General features: G+C 54.8%; 1 protein-coding gene and 1 long non-coding RNA gene across 2 annotated transcripts in view; both read left to right on the plus strand.

Moving 5' to 3' along the window:
• MROH1 (maestro heat like repeat family member 1) overlaps positions 1-23,338 on the plus strand; it is a 92,388-nt gene that overhangs the window by 66,716 nt on the left and 2,334 nt on the right. Inside the window, 13 exon segments of the mRNA XM_048329222.1 lie at positions 615-695; positions 697-720; positions 722-771; positions 2,901-3,066; positions 4,388-4,581; positions 9,898-10,035; positions 13,112-13,226; positions 15,314-15,460; positions 16,305-16,493; positions 18,924-19,076; positions 19,172-19,306; positions 21,036-21,138; positions 21,981-22,046. Coding sequence (XP_048185179.1) covers positions 615-695; positions 697-720; positions 722-771; positions 2,901-3,066; positions 4,388-4,581; positions 9,898-10,035; positions 13,112-13,226; positions 15,314-15,460; positions 16,305-16,493; positions 18,924-19,076; positions 19,172-19,306; positions 21,036-21,138; positions 21,981-22,046 — 1,561 coding nt within the window.
• Positions 1,439-2,894, plus strand: LOC125317384. Its single transcript, XR_007200042.1, has 3 exons — positions 1,439-1,655; positions 1,810-2,480; positions 2,573-2,894. It is a non-coding gene; the product is annotated as an uncharacterized LOC125317384 (long non-coding RNA).

Here is a 23,338-nt window from a genome sequence, read left to right on the forward strand (position 1 = left end):
TATTGGGGATGGGATGGGATTTATGGGATTTACAGGATTTACGGGATTTATGGGATTGGGAATGGGTTTGGGAATGGGATGGGATTTATGGGATTTACAGGATTTACGGGATTTATGGATTGGGAATGGCATTGCGAATGGGATGGGATTTATGGGATTTACAGGATTTATGGGATTGATGGGATTGGGAATGGCATTGCGAATGGGATGGGATTTATGGGATTTACAGGATTTATGGGATTGATGGGATTGGGAATGGCATTGCGAATGGGGTGGGATTTATGGGATTTACAGGATTTACGGGATTGATAGGATTGGGAATGGGATGGGATTGATGGGATTTACGGGATTTATGGGATTTATGGGATTGCGAATGGGATGGGATTTATGGGATTTACAGGATTTACGGGATTGATGGGATTGGGAATGGAATGGGATTGATGGGATTTACGGGATTTACGGGATTTATGGCATTGCGAATGACCCCCAACCCTCTCCCAAGTCACTCCCCCCCCCCAACCCCCCCAACCCCCTTCAATCCCAACCACCCCCCCAATCCCAAATCCCCGCTTTTCCCACCTCTCCCCGCACTCCTCATTCCCGCTTTTCCGCAGGTTCCCGAGCTCCTGGCCGTGATCCATTCCCGGCTGGAGGCGCTGGAGCCGGAGCCGCTGCGCCGGGGGCTGCAGCAATCCGGTGCTCGTGCTGGCGCTGCAGCACCCCGGGGGCCGTGCTCCGCTGCCTCCTGGGCGCCTCCCTGCCCTTCGACAGGTCCGGAATTCCGCCGGATGCGGGATCTGGGGGGGGGTCTGCAGGTGGAAAATTGGGAATTTTGGTTTGGGAGCAGCGTTTTTTCCAGAGCTGCGAATTCCCTTGAGAGCTGAATTTGGGGGATTTTTCCCGCTGGAAAATTGGGAATTTCGGTTGGGATTCCCTTTGAGAGATGAATTTTGGGGATTTTTCCCGCTGGAAAATGGGAATTTCAGTTTGGGATTCCCTTTGAGAGATGAATTTTGGGGATTTTTTCAGGTGGAAAATTGGGAATTTCGGTTTGGGAGAAGCCGTTTATTTCCAGAGCTCCAGATTTCCTCTGGATGCTGAATTTTGGGGATTTTTCCAGGTGTTTGCAGGTGGAAAATCGGGAATTTTGGTTTGGGAGGAGGTGGTTTTTGCAGAGGTCTGGATTCCCTTTGGAAGATGGATTTTGGGGATTTTTTCCAGGTGTTTTCTCGTTGGAAAATTGGGAATTTTGGTTTGGGAGAAGCCACTTTTCCCAGAGCTCCGGAATTCTCCAGATGCTGGGATTTGGGGGGGTTTTCCAGGGGTTTGATGGCTGGAAAGTTGGGAATTTTGGTTTGGGAGCAGCCGTTTTTTTCCAGAGCTGTGAACTCCCCTTCGGGAGTTGTATTTTGGGGGATTTTTTCAGGTGGAAAATTGGGAATTTGCTTTGGGAGGAGGCGCTTTTCCCAGAGGTCGGGATTTCCTCCGGATGCCGGGATTTGGGGGGGGTCTGCAGGTGGAAAACTGGGAATTTTGGTTTGGGAGCAGCCGTTTTTTCCAGAGCTGCGAATTCCCTTCGAGAGCTGAATTTTGGGGGATTTTTCCTGCTGGAAAATTGGGAATTTTGGTTTGGGGAGGAGGTGGTTTTTCCAGAGGTCGGGATTCTGTTTGGGAGATGAATTTTGGGGGATTTTTCCCGCTGGAAAATTGGGAATTTTGGTTCGGATTCCCTTTGGGAGATGAATTTGGGGGATTTTTTCCTGCTGGAAAATTGGGAATTTTGGTTTGAGAGGCGGTGTTTTCCCAGAGCTCCAGATTTCCTCTGGATGCTGAATTTTGGGGATTTTTCCAGGTGTTTGCAGGTGGAAAATTGGGAATTTTGGTTTGGGAGAAGCCACTTTTCCCAGAGCTCCGGAATTCCCTCCGGATGCCGGGATTTGGGGGGGGTCCTGCAGTTGGAAAATTGGGAATTTTGGTTTGGGAGCAGCCCGTTTTTTCCAGAGCTGCGAATTCCCTTCGAGAGCTGAATTTTGGGGGATTTTTTCCCACTGGAAAATTGGGAATTTTGGTTTGGGAGAAGCCATTTTTCCCCAGAGCTCCAGATTTCCTCTGGATGCTGGATTTTGGGGATTTTTCCAGGTGTTTGCAGGTGGAAAATTGGGAATTTTGGTTTGGGAGGAGGTGGTTTTTCCAGAGGTCTGGATTCTGTTTGGGAGCTGAATTTTGGGGGATTTTTCCCACTGGAAAATTGGGAATTTTGGTTTGGGAGGAGGTGGTTTTCGCAGAGGTCGGGATTCCCTTCAGGAGATGAATTTTGGGGGAATTTTCCAGGTGTTTCTCGCTGGAAAATTGGGAATTTTGGTTTGGGAGGAGCCACTTTTCCCAGAGCTCCCGATTCCCTTCAGGAGCTGAATTTTGGGGGGATTTTTCCAGGTGGAAAATTGGGAATTTTGGTTTGGGAGAAGCCGCTTTCCCCAGAGGTCCGGATTCCCTTCGGGACCTGAATTTTGGGGGGATTTTTCCAGGTGGAAAATTGGGAATTTTGGTTTGGGAGGAGGTGGTTTTTCCAGAGGTCTGGATTCTGTTTGGGAGCTGAATTTTGGGGGGATTTTCCCAAGTGTTTCCCACTGGAAAATCGGGAATTTTCCTTCGGGAGCAGCCACTTTTCCCGGAGCTCCTGAGCGCGCTCCTCCTTTTCCTCCTCCTCCTCCAGGCGGCGCTCCCGGCGCATCCACCGGATTTTGGGATACCCAGCCTGGAATCCGGCCGTTCTCCCAAACCCCTCCGCTCCCCCTTTTTCCCAGGATTTCTTCCCTCTCCCGGTGCTCCTTTTCCCTCCATCCCGGCCGTGCCGTTCCCTAAATCCCACGAATCCCCTCAATCCCGTCCTTTTCCCGCAGCCACACCTGCGCCATGTGGAGGGCGCTGGGCATGGAACCTTCCCTGACTTCCCAAATCCTGGAGCAGCTCCTGGAGACGCTGAGCCGGGAGATTCCCTACAAGGAGAGCAAATCCTTCCTGCTGGGAAGCGGCTCCGAGCGCGTGGCCACCCCCCTGCCCCTGGCCGTGAGTATCCCACGGAATTCCCGCGGAATTCCCGCAATCCCGGAGTCCCCTTCCGGACCCCTTTGGATCCGGGCGAGTTGTCCCTGGATATGCGGGAAGAGCCTCCAGGTGGGAAGAGCTTCCCAAGTGGGAAAAAATATTCCCGGGTGGAAAAATCATTCCCAGGAATCCGTTCCTGAGGGGTGTTTGCACTTAGGCCATTCCCAAAAAAAAAAAAAACAACCGCAAAAAGAAGCCATTTGGAAGCTTCCCAAGCTGGAAAAGAGCTGGGAAAATTCCCTTCTCCTCCTCGGGACCCTCTGGGAGCAATTCCCACCCCACGTGTCCCGGATTTATCCTGGGTCGCTCCAGCTTGGGAATGCATCGGGAATCAGGGAGCAATTCCAGGGAATCAGGGAGCAATTCCCACCCCAGACTTTGGGTTTGGGGTCTGGAAACCCTCAGGAACCAGGGAATAATTCCCAGGGAATCAGGGAGCAATTCCCACCCTACGCTTTGGGTTTGGGGTCTGGAATCCATCGGGAATCAGGGAACAATTCCAAGGAATCAGGGAGCAATTCCAGGGAATCAGGGAGCAATTCCCAGGGAATCAGGGAGCAATTCCCACCCTACGCTTTGGGTTTGGGGTCCGGAATCCATCGGGAATCAGGGAGCAATTCCAGGGAATCAGGGAGCAATTCCAGGGAATCAGGGAGCAATTCCCACCCCAGACTTTGGGTTTAGGTTCTGGAAACCTTTGGGAATCAGGGAATAATTCCCAGGGAATCAGGGAGCAATTCCCACCCCAGACTTTGGGTTTGGGGCCCGGAATCCATCAGGAAATCAGGGAATAATCCCAAGGAATCAGGGTACAATTCCCAGGGATCAGAGAACAATCCCAAGGAATCAGGGAACAATTCCCACCCCAGACTTTGGGTTTGGGGCCCGGAATCCATCGGGAATCAGGGAATAATCCCAAGGAATCAGGGTACAATTCCCAGGGATCAGAGAACAATCCCAAGGAATCAGGGAACAATTCCCACCCCAGACTTTGGGTTTGGGGCCCGGAATCCATCAGGGAATCAGGGAACAATTCCAGGGAATCAGGGAACAATTCCCCTCTCCTCCCCCCCCCCCCCCAGTTTATCCTGGATAATTCCACCCCCGGAACCCCTCCGCCTCCAGAATCCACCTCCTTCCCCAACCCTAAAAAACCCCAAATCCCTGGAAGTTGCGGCAGGGGTTAAACTCCGGCAGTCGGCAGCGGGCGGAAGAAGCGGAAAAATCCTTTTCCGAGCTCTTTTTTCCCGGGAGATTCCCGCAATTCCCGCTGCCTTCGCAGGCCACGTGCGCCTTGGATGAGCTCATGTCTGTGCCGGAGGCGGCGGCCGCGGTCCTGGAGCGATTCCCGAACCTTTTCCAGAGCCTCCTGCTGCGCCTCGGCTGCTCCGTGGGGGTCCAGCTCCCGAAATTCCTGCAGGGCCGGGAAAAGCGGAGCCAGCACGGCTCGGCCCCGCGCAGCCTCCAGCCCTGCAGGTGTGGGGGAAAAGGGTGGGAATTCCTTGGGAAAAGGGGGTTTGGGGGAATGGGGGAATGGGGGAATGGGATTGATGGGATCCATGGGATGGGATGGAAATGAGACCGGGATGGGATTTGTGGGATAGTGGGATGGGATTTATGAGATGGGGTGGGATGGGATGGGGTTTATGGGATAATGGGATGGGACGGGATTTATGGGATGGGATGGGATGGGATGGGATGGGACGGGATTTATGGGATGGGATGGGATGGGATGGGATGGGATGGGATGGGGTTTATGGGATGGGATGGGATGGGATGGGATGGGGTTTATGGGATGGGATGGGATGGGATGGGATGGGATGGGATTTGTGGGATTTATGGGATGGGATGGGATGGGATTTATGGGATGGGATTTATGGAATGGGTTGGGAATGAGACAGGGATGGGAATGAGATGGGATGGGATGGGATAATGGGATGGGATGGGATGGGAATGAGACAGGAACATGAATGGGATGGGATTTGTGGGATTTATGGGATGGGATGGAAATGAGACAGGGATGGGATGGGATTTGTGGGATAATGGGATGGGATTTATGGGATGGGATGGGATGGGGTTTATGGGATGGAATGGGATGCGATTTCTGTTATAATGGGACGGGATTGATGGGATGGGATCCATGGGATGGGATGGGATTTGTGGGATTTATGGGATGGGATGGGATGGGATGGGATGGGATGGGATGGGATGGGATGGGATGGGAATGAGATGGGAAGGAGACAGGGACGGGAATGGGATGGGATGGGATTTGTGGGATTTGTAGGATGGGAGAGGATGGGGTTGATGGGATGGGATTTTTGGGATGGGATGGGATTGATGGGATTTATGGGATGGGATGGGATCCATGGGATGGGATGGGATTTATGGGATGGAATGGAATGGGACTGATGGGATGGGATTTGTGGGATTTATAGGATGGGATGGGAATGGGACTTCTGGGATAATGGGATGGGATGGGATTGATGGGATGGGATCCATGGGATTTGTGGGATTTATGGGATGAGACTGGATGGGAATGGGAATGGGATGGGATGGGATGGGATTTCGTGGATAATGGGATGGGATCCATGGGATGGGATGGGATTTCTGGGATAATGGGATGGGATTTCATGGATAATGGGATGGGATCCATGGGATGGGATGGGATCCATGGGATGGGATTTGTGGGATTGATGGGATGGGATGGGAATGAGAGGGACGGGAATGGGATGGGGTGGGATGGGATTTATGAGATAATGGGATGGGATTTATGGGATGGAATGGGATGGGATCCATGGGATGAGATGGGATGGGATTTATTGGGTGGGATCCATGGGGTGGGATCCATGGGATTTATGGGATTTATAGAACGGGATGGGATGGGATTTCTGGGATCTGTAGGATGGGATGGGATTTCTGGGATGATGGGATGGGATGATGGGATGGGATTTCTGGGATCTATAGGATGGGATGGGATTTCTGGGATGATGGGATGGAAACCAAGGCTTGGGATGCGACGTTGGGATTGGGAAGTTGAGAAGCAGGAATGGGATGGAGCCTCCGGAGCGGGGTCGGGATCGTTGGAGCAGATTCCCAAAAAAAAAAAGGAGGAGTGAGGGTGTGGATTCCAGGGAAACAATGGATGCCCCATCCCTGGAATTGTCCCAGGCCGGGCTGGAGCATCCCGGGATAGCGGGAGCTGCTCCGTGGCAATGGGATCATCCCGAAATCCCACCCATCCCACCCCATTCCCGGATTCCAGGATTTCCCGACCCCGGCATCCTGAGCTTTCCCTCATTAATTAGTCCTTAATGAATTCCGGGAAAGCCCCGGAGGCTCCCGGGATGCTCCGAGGCCTCTCGGGCGCTCCAGGGGTTGTTTTCCCCTCCGGAATTTCGCAGTTCCCGTTCCTTGTCCTGCTTTTTCCCTTGGCCATCCACAGCAGGGAAAGCTCCACCGGGATCTTCCCAGCTCCTCTGGGGGAATTTTTTGGGAAAACTCAGGGAGTTTTCCATCGGGAATTCAGCTTTGGGCCTCTTCCTTGACTCCTTTCCCATTCCTTGGGTTTTTCCCACGGGCTCCTGGATCCTTTGGTTCTTAGGGAATCACGGAATGGCAGAGGTTGGAAAACCTCTGGGATCATCCCATCCCGGCCAGCCGTGAATCCGAGGATTCTCCAGAGGCCCGGGAAGGATTTTCAGGTCCCTTCCCGTGTTTGGGATCAATTTTCCATCGTTATTCCCAAATTTCCAGCATTCCAGAGGCATCCCTGGGTGTCCCTGCCCCTGCTGGAATCCTTGGGATTCTCCCACCCCCCCAAATTCCAGAGGCTCCCAGGGGAAAGGGAACAACTCCCAGTGGGAATATCTGGGGCAGCAGCTCCAAAGGCCGATCCCGAATCCCAGATTTCCTTCGTGTGTGGGATCCCCGCTCCGACAGCCGGGATTTATCCCTGGCTGCTCTTCCCGGTGTTTTGACGGGATAACGGATCTTTTCCAGATGTTGCTCTGTGGCAGAGCGATCCCAGCCCCGTAAAATGCTCATTCCATGAAAAAAAAATTCCTTCAAGTAGCTCCGGAGTTTTTCCCTTCCCAGTTTTTTGTCTTGGTTCCCGTTGCCGGCGTGCTGGGAAGGAGCTGGGATCGCTCCAGCTGCGGCATTCCCCGGGCACGGAATTCCCTCGGGACATCCCAGATGGAGCCGGATTCCATCCCAAATCCAATCCCGGATCCAGTTCCGGCTCCAATCCCAGATCCAATCCCAAATCTAATCCCAAACCCAGTCCCAAACTCAGTCTCAAACCCAGTCCCAGATCTAATCCTGAATCCAATCCCGGATCCAATTCCGGCTCCAATCCCAAATCCAATCCCAGATCCAATCCTGGATCCAATCCCAAATCCAATCCTGGATCCAATTCCAGTTCCAATCCAGAATCCAATCCTGGATCCAATCCTGGATCCAATTCCAGTTCCAATCCCGAATCCAATCCCAGATCCCATTCTGCTTCCAATCCCGAATCCAATCCTGGATCCAATCCTGGATGCAATCCCAAATCCAATCCCGGATCCAATTCCGGCTCCAATCCCAGATCCAATCCCAGATCCAATCCCAAATCCAGTCCCAAACCCAGTCCCGAACCCAATCTCGAACCCAGTCCCAAATCTAATCCCGGATCCAATTCCAGCTCCAATCCCGAATCCAATCCCGGATCCAGTCCTGGATCCAATCCTGAATCCAATCCCGGATCCAATTCCAGTTCCAGTCCAGAATCCAATCCCAGATCCAATTCTGCTTCCAATCCCGAATCCAGTCCTGGATCCAATCCCAGATCCAATCCCAAATCTAATCCCAAACCCAGTCCCAAACTCAGTCTCAAACCCAGTCCCAGATCCAATCCCAAATCCAATCCTGGATCCAGTTCCGGCTCCAATCCCAAATCCAATCCCGGATCCAATCCTGGATGCAATCCCAAATCCAATCCCAGCTCCAATCCCAGATCCAATCCCAAACCTAGTCCCAAACCCAGTCCCGAACCCAATCTCGAACCCAGTCCCAAATCCAATCCAGGATCCAATTCCAGTTCCAATCCCGAATCCAATCCCGGATCCAATTCTGCTTCCAATCCCGAATCCAGTCCTGGATCCAATCCCACATCCAATCCCAAATCCAATCCCAGATCCAATTCCGGCTCCAATCCCAAATCCAATCCCGGATCCAATCCTGGATGCAATCCCAAATCCAATCCCAGATCCAATCCCAAATCCAGTCCCAAACCCAGTCCCAAACCCAATCTCGAACCCAGTCCCAAATCCAATCCTGGATCCAATTCCAGTTCCAATCCCGAATCCAATCCCGGATCCAATTCTGCTTCGAATCCTGAATCCAGTCCTGGATCCAATCCCAGATCCAATCCCAAATCTAATCCCAAACCCAGTCCCAAACTCAGTCTCAAACCCAGTCCCAGATCCAATCCCAAATCCAATCCCAGATCCAATCCCAAATCCAATCCCAAACCCAGTCCCAAACTCAATCTCAAACCCAATCCCAAATCCAATCCCAGATCCAATTCCGGTTCCAATCCAGAATCCCATCCTAGATCCAATCCCAAACCCAGTCCCAAACCCAATCTCCAACCCAGTCCCAGATGCAATCCTGAATCCAATCCCGGATCCAATTCTGGCTCCAATCCCAAATCCAATCCCGGATCCAATCCCAAACCCCATCCCAATCCCAGATCCAATCCCAATCCCAAACCCAATCCCAGATCCAATCCCAAACCCCATCCCAAACCTAATCCCCAACTCAATCCCAGATCCCGGATCCAATCCCAAACCCCATCCCAATCCCAGATCCAATCCCAAACCCAATCCCAGATCCAATCCCAAACCCAATCCCAAACTCAATCCCAGATCCAATCCCAATCCCAAACCCAAACCCAATCCCAATCCCAGATCCAATCCCAAACCCCATCCCAAACCCAATCCCAAACTCAATCCCAGATCCCGGATCCAATCCCAAACCCAATCCCAGATCCAATCCCAAACCCAATCCCAAACTCAATCCCAGATCCCGGATCCAATCCCAAACCCCATCCCAATCCCAATCCCAGATCCAATCCCAAACCCAATCCCAAACTCAATCCCAGATCCCAGATCCAATCCCAAACCCAGTCCCAATCCCAATTCCAGATCCAATCCTGAATCAATCTCAAACCCAATCCCAAACCCCATCCCAATCCCAATCCCAGATCCAATCCTGAATCAATCTCAAACCCTGTCCCAATCCCAAACCCAATCTCAAACCCAATTCCGGATCCAATTCCGGCTCCGATCCCGAATCCAATCCAGAACCCAATCCTGGATCCAATCCCAAATCCAATCCCAAATCCCATCCCGGATCCAAATCCAATCCCAAACCCAATCCCAAACCCAGATCCCTTGTCCCATCCCAAACCCCATCCTAAACCCAGTCCCAAACTCAATCCCAGATCCCGGATCCAATCCCAAACCCCATCCCAATCCCAATCCCAGATCCAATCCCAAACCCAATCCCAAACTCAATCCCAGATCCCGGATCCAATCCCAAACCCCATCCCAATCCCAGATCCAATCCCAAACCCAATCCCAAACTCAATCCTAGATCCCAGATCCAATCCCAAACCCGATCCCGGATCCATTCCCAAACCCCATCCCAATCCCAATCCCAGATCCAATCCCAAACCCAATCCCCAACTCAATCCCGGATCCCGGATCCAATCCCAAACCCAGTCCCAGATCCCATTCCCTTTTCCAGCTGCGCCCTGGAGACGCTGAAGGCGATGCTGGAGCGCGCCGGGAACGACGACGTCGTCCGGGATGTGGGAAGCGCCGGAGGCTGGGAATTGATGGGAATTCCTGAGCGGCACCACGACGGAATCGCCCTCCTGGCCGGGTAGGGAATTCCAGGGGGCGGGGAGCGGAGCTGGATAGGATTTCGGGGAATTCCGGGATTTTTTTGGATGGGGTGGGATCGTCCTGCTCCCGGGAATGCGGAGGGGTGGACGGAGCCGGAGCCGGATGTTGGTCCCGCTGCGGAATTCCCGGTGTTGTCAATCCCAGTGTGGAATTCCCGTTGTCCCCAATCCCAATGTGGGATTCCCAGTGCCACTGGTCCCACTCTGGAATTCCAGTGCCATTGATCCCAGTATGGAATTCCAATACCATTGATCCCAGTGTGGAATTCCCAGTGCCATTGATCCCACTCTGGAATTCCCAGTGCCATTGATCCCAGTGTGGAATTCCCAGTGCCATTGATCCCACTCTGGAATTCCCAGTGCCATTGATCCCAGTATGGAATTCCCAGTGCCATTGATCCCAGTGCGGAATTCCCAGTGCCATTGTTCCCACTCTGGAATTCCCAGTGCCATTGATCCTGCTCTGAAATTCCCAGTGCCATTGATCCCAGTATGGAATTCCCATTGATCCCAGTATGGAATTCCCAATGCCATTGATCCCAGTATGGAATTCCAATACCGTTGATCCTAGTATAGAATTCCCAGTGCCATTGATCCCGCTCTGAAATTCCCAGTGCCATTGATCCCAGTATGGAATTCCCAGTACCATTGATCCGAGTATAGAATTCCCAGTACCATTGATCCTGCTCTGAAATTCCCAGTGCCATTGATCCCAGTATGGAATTCCCAATGCCATTGATCCGTGCCACTGATCCCACTCTGGAATTCCCAGTGCCATTGATCCCACACTGGAATTCCAATGCCAGTGATCCCAGTATGGAATTCCCAGTGCCATTGATCCCAGTATGGAATTCCCATTGATCCCAATATGGAATTCCCAGTGCCATTGATCCCAGTATGGAATTCCCAGTGCCATTGATCCCAGTGTGGAATTCCAGTGCCACTGATCCCACTATGGAATTCCCAGTACCATTGATCCCAGTATGGAATTCCAATACCATTAATCCCAGTATGGAATTCCCAATGCCATTGATCCCAATATGGAATTCCCAATGCCATTGATCCCAGTATGGAATTCCCATTGATCCCAGTATGGAATTCCCAGTGCCATTGATCCCAGTATGGAATTCCCATTGATCCCAGTATGGAATTCCAATACCGTTGATCCCAGTATAGAATTCCCAGTGCCATTGATCCTGCTCTGAAATTCCCAGTGCCATTGATCCCACTCTGGAATTCCCAATGCCATTGATCCCAGTATGGAATTCCCAATGCCATTGATCCGTGCCACTGATCCCACTCTGGAATTCCCAGTGCCATTGATCCCACACTGGAATTCCAATGCCATTGATCCCAGTATGGAATTCCCAGTGCCATTGATCCCACACTGGAATTCCAATGCCATTGATCCCAGTATGGAATTCCCAGTGCCATTGATCCCAGTATGGAATTCCCATTGATCCCAATATGGAATTCCCAGTGCCATTGATCCCAGTGTGGAATTCCAGTGCCACTGATCCCACTATGGAATTCCCAGTACCATTGATCCCAGTATGGAATTCCAATACCATTAATCCCAGTATGGAATTCCCAGTGCCATTGATCCCAATATGGAATTCCCATTGATCTCAGTATGGGATTCCCAGTGCCATTGATCCCAGTATGGAATTCCCATTGATCCCAGTATGGAATTCCCAATGCCATTGGTCCCAGTGTGGAATTCCCAGTGCCATTGATCCTGCTCTGAAATTCCCAGTGCCATTGATCCCAGTATGGAATTCCAGTGCCATTGATCCCACTCTGGAATTCCAATGCCATTGATCCCAGTATGGAATTCCCAGTGCCATTGATCCCAGTATGGAATTCCAATGCCATTGATCCCAGTATGGAATTCTCAGTGCCATTGATCCCAGTATGGAATTCCAATGCCATTGATCCCAGTATGGAATTCCCAGTGCCATTGATCCCACTCTGGAATTCCCAGTACCATTGATCCCAGTGCGGAATTCCCATTGATCCCACTCTGGAATTCCCAGTGCCATTGATCCCAGTGCAGAATTCCCAGTGCCATTGATCCCAATATGGAATTCCCAGTGCCATTGATCCCCGTATGGATTTCCAGTACCATTGATCCCAGTATGGAATTCCAATGCCATTGATCCCAGTATGGAATTCCAGTGCCATTGATCCCACTCTGGAATTCCAATGCCATTGATCCCAGTATGGAATTCCCAATGCCATTGATCCCAGTATGGAATTCCCAGTACCATTGATCCCAATATGGAATTCCAATGCCATTGATCCCAGTATGGAATTCCCAGTACCATTGATCCCAGTGCAGAATTCCCAGTGCCATAGATCCCAGTATGGAATTCCAATGCCACTGATCCCACTCTGGAATTCCCAGTGCCATTGTTCCCACTCTGGAATTCCCAGTGCCATTGATCCCAGTATGGAATTCCAGTGCCACTGATCCCACTCTGGAATTCCCAGTACCATTGATCCCAGTGCAGAATTCCCAGTGCCATAGATCCCAGTATGGAATTCCAATGCCACTGATCCCAGTATGGAATTCCCAGTGCCATTGTTCCCACTCTGGAATTCCCAATATGGGATTCCCGCTGTCTCCGATCCCGTTTTCCGTCATTCCCATGGCTGGGCTCCTTCCCTTCCCTGTTTCCACTTCCATGGGATCAGCACCCAAAGGACCCCATGGAAAACTTCTCCCTTTTCCCGCTGCTGCATCCCTGGGATTCCTGGACTATCCCATCCCATCATTCCCGGGAAATTCCCGGTGCCGGAGGTGGCAAGACCCCATCCCGGATCATCCAGGAATAACCCCCGGCTTGGGATTGGGATTTTCCAGCCTCAGGGAACCTCCCAAACATTCCGGAGGGACTCATCCCAAAGAAAACCCGGATGGGGTGTCCGGGATGCTCCAGATCCTTCTCTGTAGATCGATCCCGGTTTCCATGCCGGGCGTTGTCCTGCCTGGGCGCAGGAATTCCCGGGATTCCCGGGATTCCCAGGATTCCGAGTGCCGTTCCCACACAGGGCGATGGCTCGGCTCTGCGGGCCCCGGCTCCCGCGGATCGTCCGGAGCCTCATCCCGGTCCTGGGAAGCGTCTTCGAGTGCCAGAGGGTCACCAGCACCGCGTTCCTGGCCGAGGTGAGGCGGGAAAAACGGGGAATATCCGGCTGTTCATCCATCCATGGATCCATGGATCCATGCCTCCATCCATGGATCCATCCCTGGATCCATCCATCCACCCACCCATCCATAGATCCATCCCTCCATCCATCCATCCCTCGATCCATGGATCCATCCATGGATCCATCCCTCCATCCATGGATCCATCCATCCCTCCATCCATGGATCCATCCATCCCTCCATCCATGGATCCATTCATCCATCCACCCATCCATGGATCCATCCATCCGTCCATGGATCCATCCATCCATCCATGGATCCACCCATCCATCCATCCATCCATCCATCCATGGATCCATCGATCCCTCCATTCATGGATCCATCCCTCCCTCCACGGATCCATCCATGGATCCATCCCTCCATCCATCCATCCATCCCTCCATCCATGGATTCCATGGATCCATCCATCCCTCCATCCATCCCTCCATCCATCCATCCATCCCTCCATCCATGGATTCCATGGATCCATCCATCCCTCCATCCATGGATCCATCCACCCATCCATCCATCCACCCATCCATCCATCCATCATCCATCCATGGATCCATCAATCCCTCCATCCATGGATCCATCCCTCCATCCATGGATCCATCCATGGATCCATCCATCCCTCCATCCATCCCTCCATCCATGGATCCATCGATCCCTCCATTCATGGATCCATCGTTCCCTCCATCCATCTCTCCATCCATGGATCCATCCCTCCATCCATGGATCCATCAATCCCTTCGTCCCCCTTCATCCATGGATCCATCCCTCAATCCATGTATCCATCCCTCCATCCATGGATCCATCCATCCATGGATCCATCCCTCCATCCATCCCTCCATCCATCCCTCCATCCATCCCTCCATCCATCCATCCCTCCATCCATGGACCCATCGATCTCTCCACCCATGGATCCATCCATCATCCATCCCTTCATCCATCTATCCATCCATGGATCCATCCCTCCATCCCTCCATCCCTCCATCCCTCCATCCATCCCTCCATCCATCCATCCATCCATCCATGGATCCATCCATCCATCCATCCATCCATCCATGGATCCATCCCTCCATCCATCCATCCACCCATCCATCCATGGATCCATCCATCCATCCATCCCTCCATCCACCCATCCATCCATCCATCCATCCATCCATCCATCCATCCATCCATCCATCCCTCCATCCATGGATCCACCCATGGATCCATCCCTCCATCCATGGATCCATCAATCCCTTCGTCTCCCTTCATCCATGGATCCATCCATCCATCCACGGATCCATCGATCCCTCCATTCATGGATCCATCCCTCCATCCATGGATCCATCCATGGATCCATCGATCCCTCCATCCATGGATCCATCCATCCATCCATCCCTCCATCCATCCATGGATCCATCCCTCCTTCCCTCCCTCCATTTTTGGCTCCACCTTTTCCCAGCTCCATCCTTCCATCCCACCCCATCCCACCCCACCCCATCCCACCCCATCCCACCCCACCCCATCCCACCCCATCCCATCCCACCCCATCCCAAGGAACGAAGTGACTCCATCCCATTCCCAACCCCGCATCCATCGGATCCGGTTCCACGGAGCAGCTCCGAGCTCCATCCCCACCAAAATCCCCATCCCAAATTCCCAATCCCGAGCCCTGCTTGGAGCCCATCCCGGAATCTGGAGCGCGATTGGATCCCGGAGGTTGGAAAATTCCAACGGGAGCTGAGGGCAAGGAAAAGAGAATTCCAGCAGATCCGGGGGATGAGGGATGAGGATGAGGGGAAATTCCAGGCTCGGCATGGAGGGGATAAATGGGAAAGGAGGATCGGGATGGGACCGGAGCATCGGATCCGTAGGGTGGCCGCCACCATCCCAAGGTCTCCATCGCTCCCTCCCAAATTCCCAACTTTTCCCAATCCCCGCATGCCACCCGGGGCTGAGTTCACCCTGGATTATCCCAGAGCAGCTCCGACTGCGGCTCTTCCCGGGAATTCCGGCTCCTCCCTCCTGGATCCGGGGGTTTTTCCCAGTGTGTCCCGAGGTTTTTTTCCCTTCTCCAGCTCCTCAACCACAACGTGGTGAACGACCTGATCCTGCTGGAGCCGCTCCTGGATGCGCTGACGGCTCTGGAAAAGGATTCCTGCCTCCTGGTGCGGATCCTGGCGCTCCGGGGGCTTGGGAATGTCGCCTCGGGATGCCCGGAAAAGGTGGGAGAAGCTCCCGGGATCCGGGATCTGGAGGGGCAGGACACAGGGAATGAATTCCTGCTTCCGCAGGGAAGGGCTGGGTGGATGTTGGAATTCCCTCAAAAAACATTGGGATGAGGTTCTGTGGGATGGGGAGGAAGCTCCCAGGACTGGGATGCGCTGGGAGGCTCCGAATCCTAAAAATGCTTCAGCTGCTGCCGGGAATTTCTCCGGAGCCATTCCCGGCAATCCCGGAGCCTTTCCCAGGGGGTGGGGGAGGGGGATTCTCCCCAGCCCCACATTCCGGGGATCCCCGGGAACATTTCCCGGCGCCTCGGAGCCTCTGGAATTCCAGCTGGGATCGGCCCCTTTTCCCAGCTTTTCCCGGGAATCCCCGGCCTCCGGCCCTGCCCTGCTTCCCGAGGCCGCCCATCCCTGTTTGCCCGCAATTCCAGGGGGATATTCCCGAAAATCCCAGCCCGAGGCCGCTCCCTCTGCTCCTGTCCCTGTTCCCAGCCAGCAGATCCCACCCTGGATCCCCCCTGGATCCCTTCAATCCCACTTTTCTCCTGGGAATTCCCCATTCCCTTCTTCCCATTCCCAAAACCCCTGGAAAAGACCCTGCAAGGGGCTCCGAGATTTCCCTTTTTTCCCCCCTTTCCCACCAATTCCAGCACTTTCCAGGGGGAACATTCCCGAAAATCCCACCTAAACCTCCCCTGGCACCACTTCCCTCCCCGCTGGATCCCTCCTGGGATCCCTTCAATCCTGCTTTTCTCCAGGATCAGCCCCCCCCTCCAGCTCCCTCCCTGGGGGGGGGGGGTCCACATCCCTTTTCCCGGCCGTGATCCCGCTTTTCCGGCAGATCCGGAGGCACGGCTCGCAGCTGCTGGCCTCCATGGTCAACGGCATGGACGACAAGGACGATCCCAACAATCTGGTGGCCCTGGAGGCCATGTCCAGCCTCTCCAAGCTCCTGGATCACCTGGAAGAGCGGGATGTGCAATCCATGCTGCTCCACATCGCCATCCGCATCCGGCCCTTCTTCGACAGCGTAAGGAGCCATCCCGGGAATTCCCGGAGTTGTTGGGAGTTGGGCCGTGGTCGGCACGGCCAGGGGTCCATCCCGTGGGATTTTCCCTTCCCGAGTCTCTCCCTCGTCCTGGGATTCCTCCTGGATGTTCATCCACGCTCCTGTGCTGAGCTCACAGTGCCGCTGGGATTGTCCCGTTGGAATTGCGCCGTTGGAATTGTCCCGCTGGGATCGTCCCATTGGGATCATCCCATTGGAATTGTCCCACTGGGATTATCCCACTGGAATTGTCCCATTAGAATTGTCCCACTGGGATCTTCCCATTGGAATTGTCCCACTGGGATTTTCCCATTGGAATTGTCCTGCTGGAATTGTCCCATTGGGATCGTGCCATTGGAATCATCCCATTGGAATTGTCCCCCTGGAATTGTCCCACTGAGGTCTTCCCATTGGAATTGTCCCATCAGGATTGTCCCACTGGGATCTTCCCATTGGAATTGTGCCACTGGAATCATCTCACTGGAATTGTCCTGCTGGAATTGTCCCATTGGATCGTCCCATTGGGATCTTCCCATTGGAATCATCCCATTGGAATTGTCCTACTGGGATCGTCCCACTGGGATTATCCCATTGGAATTGTCCCCCTGGAATTGTCCCATTGGGATCATCCCATTGGAATTGTCCCCCTGGAATTGTCCCACTGGGATCTTCCCACTGGAATCATCCCACTGGAATCGTCCCACTGGGATTATCCCATTGGAATTGTCCCCCTGGAATTGTCCCATTGGGATCATCCCATTGGAATTGTCCCCCTGGAATTGTCCCACTGGGATCTTCCCACTGGAATCATCCCACTGGAATCGTCCCACTGGGATTATCCCATTGGAATTGTCCCCCTGGAATTGTCCCATTGGGATCATCCCATTGGAATTGTCCCCCTGGAATTGTCCCACTGGGATCTTCCCACTGGAATCATCCCACTGGAATCGTCCCACTGGGATTATCCCATTGGAATTGTCCCCCTGGAATTGTCCCACCGGGATTGTCCCCTGGGCATTGGACAAAGGGGATGGTGGGAACGGGGGGGCAGGGATGGTGGGAAAAATGGGATGGGAATGGTGGGAAAAGTGGGATGGGAATAGTGGGAAAAGTGGGATGGGAATAGTGGGAAAAGCGGGATGAGGATGATGGGAATAACGGGATGGGAATGGTGGGATGGGAATGGTGGGAATAATGGGAAAAGTGGGATGGGAATGGTGGGAAAAGCAGGATGGGAATGGTGGGAATAATGGGATGGGAATGGTGGGAACAATGGGATGGGAATGGTGGGAAAAGTGGGATGGGAATAGTGGGAAAAGCGGGATGAGGATGATGGGAATAACGGGATGGGAATGGTGGGAAAAGTGGGATGGGGATGATGGGGAATGGTGGAATGGGAATGGTGGGAATACTGGCATGGAATTGGTGGGAATGGTGGGAATGGTGGGATGGGGATGGTGGGAACAGCAGGATGGGAATGGTGGGAAAATGGGAAAAGTGGGATGGGAATGGTGGGAATACTGGGATGGGAATGATGGGAAAAGCGGGATGGGAATAGTGGGAATGGTGGGAACAGCGGAATGGGAATGGTGGGAATAATGGGATGGGAATGGTGGGAATGGTGGGATGGGAATGGTGGGAACACTGGGATGGGAGTGGTGGGAATGGTGGGATGGGAATGGTGGGAATACTGGGATGGGAGTGGTGGGAATGGTGGGATGGGAATGGTGGGAAAAGCAGGATGAGGATGATGGGAATACTGGGATGGGAATGGTGGGATCTCAGGCTGGGGATTTTGGGATTTCAGGCTGGGGAATTTGGGATCACAAGATGGGGATTTTGGGATCTCAGGCTGGGGATTTTGGGATCACGGGCTGGGGATTTTGGGATCAAAAGATGGGGATTTGGGGATCTCAGGCTGGGGATTTTGGGATTTCAGGCTGGGGAATTTGGGATCACAAGATGGGGATTTTGGGATCTCAGGCTGGGGATTTTGGGATCACAAGATGGGGATTTTGGGATCACAAGATGGGGATTTTGGGATCACAGGGCTGGGGATTTTGGGATCACGGGGCTGGGGATTTTGGGATCTCAGGCTGGAGATTTTGGGATTTCAGGCTGGGGAATTTGGGATCAAAAGATGGGGATTTTGGGATCTCAGGCTGGGGATTTTGGGATTTCAGGCTGGGGATTTTGGGATCTCAGGCTGGGGATTTTGGGATCACAAGATGGGGATTTTAGGATCAGGCTGGAGATTTTGGGATCACAAGACGGGGATTTTCTGGATCTCAGGCTGGAGATTTGGGATTTCAGGCTGGAGATTTTGGGATCTCAGGCTGGGGATTTTCTGGATTTCAGGCTGGGGATTTTGGGATTCGCTCCCGCTGACGCCGCTTTTCCTCCTTTTCCCAGGAGCAGCCGGATCTGCGGCGCTCCTCCATCGTCCTCTTCGGGAACCTGTCCCGCTTCGGCCGCGCCGACTCCGAGGTTTTCTCGGAGCAGGTCCTGAACGGGCTCGTGACGCTCCTGCTGCACCTGCAGGATCCCTGCCCTGACGTCGTCAAGGTCCGGCCCCGTCCCCGTTGCCGGCGAATCCCGGGAATGCCGGGAATTGCCCCCGCGCCCACGAATGCCCCCGGAATTCCCGATTTTTTTTCCAGGCCTGCAAGTTCGCGCTGAGGATGTGCGGGCCCTGCCTGGGCTGCGAGGGGCTCCGGGAAATGTTCGGGAATCACCTGCGGGAAGAGCGGGGGCTGCACTACGGGGAGTTCATCAACGACGTCTGCAAGTTCCTGGTGCGCAGCGGGAGCGGGGAGCGGGAATGGGACGTTGGGAATGGGAAATGGGGATCGGGAATGGGATATTGGGACATTGGGATTGGGACGTTGGGAGTGGGAATGGGACGTTGGGATTGGGAGCGGGAATGGGATATTGGGATTGGGACGTTGGGATTGGGAATGGGACATTGGGAATTGGGAATGGGGGATTGGGATTGGGATGTTGGGATTGGGAATGGGACGTTGGGATCGAGAATGGGACATTGGGAGTGGGATGGGGATCGGGAATGGGAATGGGACGTTGGGATCGGCATCGGGACATTGGGAGCGGGATCGGGAATGGGACGTTGGGAGCAATATCGGGACGTTGGGATTGGGAATGGGAATGTCCCCGATCCCCCCTCTGACTCCACTGTCCCCTCTGTCCCTCCGTCCCCTCCGTCCCCTCCGTCCCCTCTGTCCCTCTGTCCCTCTGTCCCTCTGTCCCTCTGTCCCTCTGCCCCTCTGTCCCCCTGTCCCCTCTGTCCCTCTGTCCCTCTGTCCCTCTGTCCCTCTGTCCCTCTGTCCCTCTGTCCCCCTGTCCCCTCTGTCCTCTCTGTCCCCTCTGTCCCTCTGTCCCCGTCCCCTCTGTCCCCTCTGTCCCTCTGTCCCCTCTGTCCCCTCTGTCCCTCTGTCCCCTCCGTCCCTTCTGTCCCTCTGTCCCCTGTCCCTCTGTCCCTCTGTCCCTCTGTCCCTCTGTCCCCTCTGTCCCTCTGTCCCCTGTCCCTCTGTCCCTCTGTCCCCTCTGTCCCTCTGTCCCTCTGTCCCTCCGTCCCCTCTGTCCCTCTGTCCCCTGTCCCTCTGTCCCTCTGTCCCTCTGTCCCTCTGTCCCTCTGTCCCCTGTCCCCTCTGTCCCTCTGTCCCTCTGTCCCCCTGTCCCTCTGTCCCCTCCGTCCCCTCTGTCCCTCTGTCCCCTGTCCCTCTGTCCCTCTGTCCCCTCTGTCCCTCTGTCCCTCTGTCCCTCCGTCCCCTCTGTCCCTCTGTCCCCTGTCCCTCTGTCCCTCTGTCCCTCTGTCCCTCTGTCCCTCTGTCCCCTGTCCCCTCTGTCCCTCTGTCCCTCTGTCCCCCTGTCCCTCTGTCCCCTCCGTCCCTTCTGTCCCTCTGTCCCCTGTCCCTCTGTCCCTCTGTCCCTCTGTCCCCTGTCCCTCTGTCCCCTCTGTCCCCTGTCCCTCTGTCCCTCTGTCCCCTCTGTCCCTCTGTCCTTCTGTCCCCTCTGTCCCTCTGTCCCCTGTCCCCTCTGTCCCTCTGTCCCTCTGTCCCCCTGTCCCTCTGTCCCCTGTCCCTCTGTCCCTCTGTCCCCCTGTCCCTCTGTCCCCTGTCCCTCTGTCCCTCTGTCCCTCTGTCCCTCTGTCCCCCTGTCCCTCTGTCCCCTCCGTCCCTTCTGTCCCTCTGTCCCCTGTCCCTCTGTCCCTCTGTCCCCTCTGTCCTCTGTCCCTCTGTCCCTCTGTCCCCTCTGTCCCCTCTGTCCCTCCATCCCCTCCGTCCCCTCTGTCCCCTGTCCCTCCGTCCCCTCTGTCCTCTGTCCCTCTGTCCCCTCTGTCCCTCTGTCCCTCTGTCCCTCTGTCCCCTCTGTCCTCTGTCCCCTCTCCCCCCTGTCCCTCTGTCCCTCTGTCCCTCTGTCCCTCCGTCCCCTCTGTCCCTCTGTCCCCTCTCCCCTCTCCCCCCTGTCCCCCTGTCCCTCTGTCCCTCTGTCCCTCTGTCCCCGCAGATGCGCAGCCACCCGGCGCTGCTGAGCCGCCTCATCTCCACCAACCTCTTCTACTTCAAGAGCCCCTGGCGGGAGCTGCGGGCGGCGGCGCCGATGTTCATCGGTGAGGGGCGGCGTGGCCGCGGTCACCGAGGGGTGGCACCGGCCCTCTCCGGAGACAGCTTGGGCTCATTCGGGGCATTTTCGGGGCTTTTGAGGTGCTTTTGGGGGTTTTGGTATCGCTGGTGGCCCTGATCTTGTCCCCAGGTGGTGCCTGGTCCTGTCACCTCTTGGGGTCACGGTGGTGGCCTTTGGCACCGAGGGGTGATGTCGCTCCTGGGGGGGCCCAGGGGAGTTTTGGGTGGTTTTGAGTGGTTTTGGGTGGTTTTGGGTGGTTTTGGTATTATTTTGGGGTAATTTTGGATGTTTTGGGGTCCCTGGTGGCCCCGATCTTGTCCCCAGGTGGTGCCTGGTCCTGTCACCTCTTGGGGTCACGGTGGTGGCCTTTGGCACCGAGGGGTGACGTCGCTCCTGGGGAGTTTTGGGTGGTTTTGGGGTAATTTTGGATGGATTTTGGGGTAATTTTGGATGTTTTGGGGTCCCTGGTGGCCCCGATCTTGTCCCCAGGTGGTGCCTGGTCCTGTCACCTCTTGGGGTCACGGTGGTGGCCTTTGGCACCGAGGGGTGACATCACTCCTGGGGGTCCCCAAGGGGATTTTGGGTTGATTTTGGTCGATTTTGGGGCTGGTTTTGGATGGGGTTTTTTGGGTCATTTTGGAGTTTTTAGGGAATTCTCCCCTGGAAAACGCTGGCCGAGGGCTGGAGCTGCCATTCCCGGCGGGATTTCCCCTCCCTGTGGATGTGGTGTTGGGGACACGGAATTCCGAGGGCTTTTCCAACCTCCCCGCTTCCCTGTGGGCCTCTCGGGGGGCTCCATCCCAGTCCCTGATCCCAAAATTCCCTCAGGATTCCTGGTGCTCCACGTGGACGAAGAGCAGGGCCAGCAGGTGGACCTGGACCAGCTCATCTCCGGTGAGTGGGAATTCCCAAATTCCCGACGGATCCGGAGCCTGATCCCGCGGGATGGGGATCTCAGGGATTGGGGTTTCCCAGAGGGACGACGCTCCAAGGGGATCCTGCTCCCTCCGGAAACTCCGGAGCTCTGGCAGCACTGGGAATATCCCCCCCTCCCCCCCCCCCCAAAAAAAACCCAAATTAAAAAAAAATCCCAAAAAATCCCGGGGAGACGTGGCCGGGATGAGCCTGGAATGTGCGGATTTGGGATGTCGGGATTTTGGGATCGGCGTGGGGACAGCACCGGGGTCATTCCATGGGGGGAATTCCCGGGACAGCCGCTCTCCGTGGGGAGCCGGGCAGATCCTACCCCGGGGTCGGAATTCCGGGGTCTGGGAGCCCCCGCGGTGTCCAGAGGGATCCGAAACTCCCGGGAAGGGCCCTCACCGCCCTCCCCTCGGATCCACCGGAGCCGGGAGCGGGGTGAAGTCACTTTCCTGGATTTCAGGGATTTTTTCCCTGTCACCGCTGACCTCATCCGATGGATCCGAGCCCGGAAACTTCCCGAGCCTTCCAAGGGAGCCGCAAAAACTCTAAAAAAGGGAAAAAGTCTCTTTCCGTTGGCTCCGAGACCCTTCCAGGAGCACGGGGCCGCTCGGAGCCACAGGCAGCCGGAATTCGCCTGGCTCAGGAATCCTTGGGATTCAGCGGGATCCGGGGGGGCTGCGATTCCCCCGGAGCGGCCCCGGGATGCCCCAGGAATGAGGGAAAATCCCGAGGGATGCGGAGGCCGGGGTAAACAAGCTACTGGAAAAAGCTTGGAAAAAAGACCTGGATGCGTTCCCGGCTCCCGGGAGCCGCTCCAGGCGTCGGGAATGGGGGGATGGGGGGAGGTTTGGCCGGGAGAATCCCATGGGATTCACTCCCAATCCAGCCCCGGATTCCCGGGATCAAAGGGGCCCCGTCCCAGTGCTCCCAGGAGCTTCCCAGTCCCCCCATCCCAGGAATCCCAGTCGGGCTGGATTTGCCAGATCCGGGGGAATTTTTTGCGGATTGAGGATTTTATTGCCGTGGTCACCCAGGATTTGGGGATTGACCGGGAAAGGTTCCGGTGGGAGAACAGGGGGGTGAAAAAGGAGGAAAATCCGGGATGAGCCGAGGGATGTTCCTGGCTTGGCTCCTGCTTCCTCCCTGTTTGTCCCGGGATTTTTTTTGGGATGGGAAGAGCGACAATTGAAATGAAATGGGATTTAAATGAAAGGCTCGGGATGATCCCAAAGAGATGAAAACCACAGGATGTTCCGGATGAT

The sequence above is a fragment of the Corvus hawaiiensis genome, chromosome 26 (genome assembly GCF_020740725.1).
Source record: "Corvus hawaiiensis isolate bCorHaw1 chromosome 26, bCorHaw1.pri.cur, whole genome shotgun sequence".
Taxonomy (NCBI): Eukaryota; Metazoa; Chordata; class Aves; order Passeriformes; family Corvidae; genus Corvus; species Corvus hawaiiensis.